At 37.2% G+C, this 4611-nt stretch overlaps 1 protein-coding gene across 1 annotated transcript in view; it reads right to left on the bottom strand.

Annotated features, from left to right (window-relative positions):
- Positions 1-3440: 3440 nt before the first annotated feature.
- LOC120940038 (P2X purinoceptor 7-like) overlaps positions 3441-4611 on the bottom strand; it is a 3630-nt gene continuing 2459 nt past the window's right edge. Inside the window, exons 3-4 of the mRNA XM_040352596.1 lie at positions 4130-4500; positions 3441-3633 (exon numbers count right to left, since the gene is read on the bottom strand). Coding sequence (XP_040208530.1) covers positions 3441-3633; positions 4130-4500 — 564 coding nt within the window. The remainder of the gene's footprint in view (positions 3634-4129; positions 4501-4611) is intronic.

Here is a 4611-nt window from a genome sequence, read left to right as displayed (position 1 = left end):
AAATGGCAGTGTCAATGCACATGACACGTTTTCCCTCATACAGGCTTGAAGATTAAATGGAATGCACTTCACCTTTAAAAAATAAACGTAATTTATTTCGTATTTATTTATATTATTCAACATATTTATTTAGAAAAATTGGTATTAATCTTTAATTTTTCTTTCTAGATCTCATAATCTTTATTCGCTTTCTCATTTGATGCAGGTTAGTGTAAAATATATATTTTGTATTTGATACAATCGATAAAATATAGAACTATTCTGAATATTGTCTTTATCATGTTAGGTTGTACATTAGAAATATGCTTTTTTTAAATTTCTTTCTTACAGTACAAGTGTCACTGGTATGAAAAGGGGTTAACCATAAGGGGACACTATAAAAACGTTTAATATTGTATCAAAGGGAGTCATTAAAACTTTTGGGGAAGTGGACTCACAAGGGGAGGGGACAGTTTTTCCTCTTTACTGGTATCACATGATTGCGGGCCTTTATTCAGACAGTACGTGGATCTGTGTGTTCAAACAATAAGTACGCGTACACATGATTGGTTAAGCCTATGGGAACGGTTTAATAGATCAAACATGTTTTTTGTGAGCAAAATTTGTTATTTTCCTAACCGATATAACAAAACCAATTGGTAGTACGCCGTTTACAAATCCTGACATGTTCAGAATTAAATATACGCATGCTTAGAAACATTCAGCTTTCTTTTGATCAAAACGCCGTTGTGTTGAAAATCAACGTCTTATGAGACAATCGTTTTTCGAACAGATAATGTGTAAGCACGACTGACCATAATTCAACTTCATCGGTAAAGCTTTGTAAAAATCCATCAGAGCATCTTTATTGATTTGGACCGATCGTTTATACAGGGCTATTGAGCAACAGTCGTTGCTGGTTAACTGGCAATAATCTTTATTTAGATAGTTAAAAAAATATTTTTTTTATATAAAAAATAAACAAAATAGTTAGATGCCCAAAAATATTTTTATATTTAATAATATTCTATGCACAATTAAAAAAAAAAGAATATAACCAGTTTCTGCTGCATTTGCTGCTTTTGAATTTCCTCGGCAAAAAATATTCAAAACAAATGTAATATCGAGCCTATCAACAACCATAATTTTACAAAAAATTAAATAAGTTAGAATCATTCAACAACCATACTTTGAATGTTGGCTTTAGGAGAGAGTTTTGAGCATTTACCATCATTTTCTTTTTTGCAGTCTGTAAAAAATACTAGTGTACTGTTGTTGATGTTTAAAGTCTAACTTTTTTGGAATTAAAATTTACACTGTCTTCTACAGATCTCATCCTGGGATGCCTGTTTATTTTACATTTTCATAAAATGTTCTTGTTATTCTTCTGTTTTCCTCAATAATAATAAAAATATTTAATTGATTTTAACCACAGTATATATTTTTTTGGTGGTTGTTTAGTTTTTGTAAATAAAAAATACAACATATACAATTTCTGCATTAATTATGTTAAATAATAAAAAATGTGGTACTATTAAAAACATGTAGATTTGTATTTTTATTTATATAACATAAAATAAATTGAAAAAGGAATTTATATTAAATGTTCTTTTTGTATTTTTTAATATCTGTATGTATCTATCTTACACACAAACATATACTATTTATATATATATACAGCCCTCAAAATTTCCATTCGCCTGCTAGCATTTGGCTTGTGGATTTTAGCTGGGGGCGAGTGATGACAGGGCTGCATGACCAATGTCCCTTCAATCTGTGCCTACACTTAGAGTTCCTATGCGATTGGCGGCCGAAGAGGAAAAGTGCATGCTCGGGAAAATTAGTCTGGTTAGCCGCGCACAGGCAGAGCAGTACACAGGTGCTCTCCTTACAATTCTCATTAAGCCACGGGAACTAACAGTATGACCTCTCTGAGCCTGCCCCCTCCCCCCGACCAATGTAGCTGGAGAGCAGGGAGCAGGAAATAATGAGTCAGGTGGAGGATTGCGAAAATTACCACTCCGGGTGTCCCAGGTAGGCAGTGCAGCGCTCACTGAAAGTTGCCCTGACATGAGAGTGGCAGCCTTCCAGTTTGTGCAGTTTTCTTCTCCTTGTGCTCTATGTAGGTGTCCAGCAGTTCAGTCTGAGCACTGTGAACAGACTGGTCTCAATGTGTGCTGTGTGGTGTCAATGTGCGCTGTGCTATGGTGTCAACGGCTGTGCAGTTGTGTGGATCTCAGCGCTGGATTGTACTCCCTCCCGCTGTGCTGCAGCTCCTCTCCTCACTGCCAGCCTGAATAAAAGGGGGAAGTGGGGACATGCAAGCGTGGAGCCGCACACACAGGCTCCTGATGATGACATGAATAGGAGAGGGAGAGAGAGGATGGATGGATGGGAGTTGCAGAGGAGACAGCAAGAGAATGGGAAAGAGATCCAGTTCTAGTGCCCTGTCCCTCTGGTCTGCCCCCAGTGCCCTGTCCCTCTGGTCTGCCCCCAGTGCCCTGTCCCTCTGGTCTACCCCCAGTGCCCTGTCCCTCTGGTCTGCCCCCAGTGCCCTGTCCCTCTGGTCTGCCCCCAGTGCCCTGTCCCTCTGGTCTGCCCTCAGTGCCCTGTCCCTCTGGTCTGCTCCCAGTGCCCTGTCCCTCTGGTCTGTCCCCAGTGCCCTGTCCCTCTGGTCTGTCCCCAGTGCCCTGTCCCATTTTGTTAAAGTTGTTTTTGGTAATATTTAATTGTGTAACTTGATTCTGCATAAAACATTTAACAGTGTCATTCCATTAGATAATCTACGAGGGCGTGTTTAGGGGCGCAATTAGGCGTGGAGCAGTGTATAAATTAGGTGGGGCAACTGGTGGCGAGTAACTCTTGAGGCCTGGCTAGTAGCTCAGGGCTTGAAATTTTGAGCCCTGTATATATATATATATATATATATATATAGATATATATATATATATATTATCTATTTTATTGTCAGGGAATTTAATATTTCCATCCGGGAATACGGAATTACGCTCCGCGCGTTGCCGTTCAAAAAAATGACGTCACTGCGCCCAAAGCACGACGGGAAATTGTGAAACGGAGCATGAGCAGTAGGTCCGGCGTGGTAGCGCGCCTAATTTAAATGGAACACGCCCATTTTAATTACGCGGGCTTACGCCAGAGCTCGCCAGCGTAGGTTTTCATTGCAAGTGCTCTGTGAACCAGGCACTTGCGAAGAAAACTTGCGGCGGTGTAAAATATCTACGATACGTTACGCCGCCGCAATTCGACGTGAACTTGGCCCTCTAATACTATATATTACACAATATTTTTTTTAAAATAAAAAAATAAATTAAAAAAACATTTTTAATCTTAGAATTTAAATTTTTAATACATCTTATGTTCAAACAACATTACAAATGGTAATATATTTTCTTTATTTGGTTTAGTTATTTCAGAACATTGATTAAATATGTTTATTAATGTTAAAACTCAAATGCCATTTCCCCTGCGTCGTAGTCATTTGAATATTTAAAGCCAACGTATAGGCCTTCGGGATCAGGAAAAGCTGTTCTTACTGCATGAACTGCACAGGAAGGTATGGGTCTTAGATTACCTTTTCCGAGATAACCGTGTATCCAGGATGTGAAATATTTATATGACGTTTTACGCAAGTTTCTGTAATATACAACAAAATAATTTTGGTGTCAACAATACAAATAAAAATTTACAGATGTATTAAAGCAATAGTAAAAACTCCTCGTAAATTTAGACCTACAGGTAATCCTTGATTAATATTTAATTTTAGGTGTTTGCAATATCTCTTACACCGAACAGGTTTATGAACTAAAAAAAAAAATTAAAATAAATAAATGTTGTCTACAGCGCATGTGAGCCAATGACAATGGTTCAGACGCGTCTTTGCCTCTCTGTCAATTAACTGTAGACGAGTGCCAATACCCAGAAGTAAACTTACAGAGAGATGTCTTCAGCTGTAGGTGGAGAGGACAATGGCTTCTGTGGCAAACATTGTAGGTTATGTATTCTTAATAGTCTAATATGCTATTTATACTAGCTCATTCGGCATTTGTCTTGCTTTTTATTTATTTTTTTGACAAACGTTTCAAATATAGATATAAATACAGTAATTTTGAAAACTAAAAAAATTGTATACCTATTGTCATCTGCATTTGGTGCATGCGATGTTGATTGGTGTAGAATAGTCAATATTACTGTTGTATTCAGTCTGTTTACAACCGAACTTTGAAAAATGGGAGATTGGGTTATACAGACTGTACCCTCTTCAATATTTTCTTTTACATTAGCGATTTCTTTGCAGCATAAAGACTCTCTTCCTGTGGGCATAGCCAGACAATTACCACATTGACACCAATCAGTGTTTCCTAATCGGGTTTGAAGTGTAAGTTCTTCAATTGTTTCCGAGTTTGACGCCGAAGAAGGTTGCGATGGCGGATTAAAGGGAAAGCTTGGGTCCTCTTCAACTGTGGGATATTTTGACCACAATTTTTGTAAAAGATCTCTCCTCTATAATATAAAAACAAGAATGCTAATTTATTTTGACTACTTTACGATATGTATGTGTTTTAAATTTAATTTAAATCATAATAAAAAAATTATAAATAAAAAAAAAAGGTA

This window comes from Rana temporaria, chromosome 1 (assembly GCF_905171775.1).
Source record: "Rana temporaria chromosome 1, aRanTem1.1, whole genome shotgun sequence".
Classification (NCBI taxonomy): Eukaryota; Metazoa; Chordata; class Amphibia; order Anura; family Ranidae; genus Rana; species Rana temporaria.
This window is presented reverse-complemented; position numbering and strand designations above follow the sequence as displayed.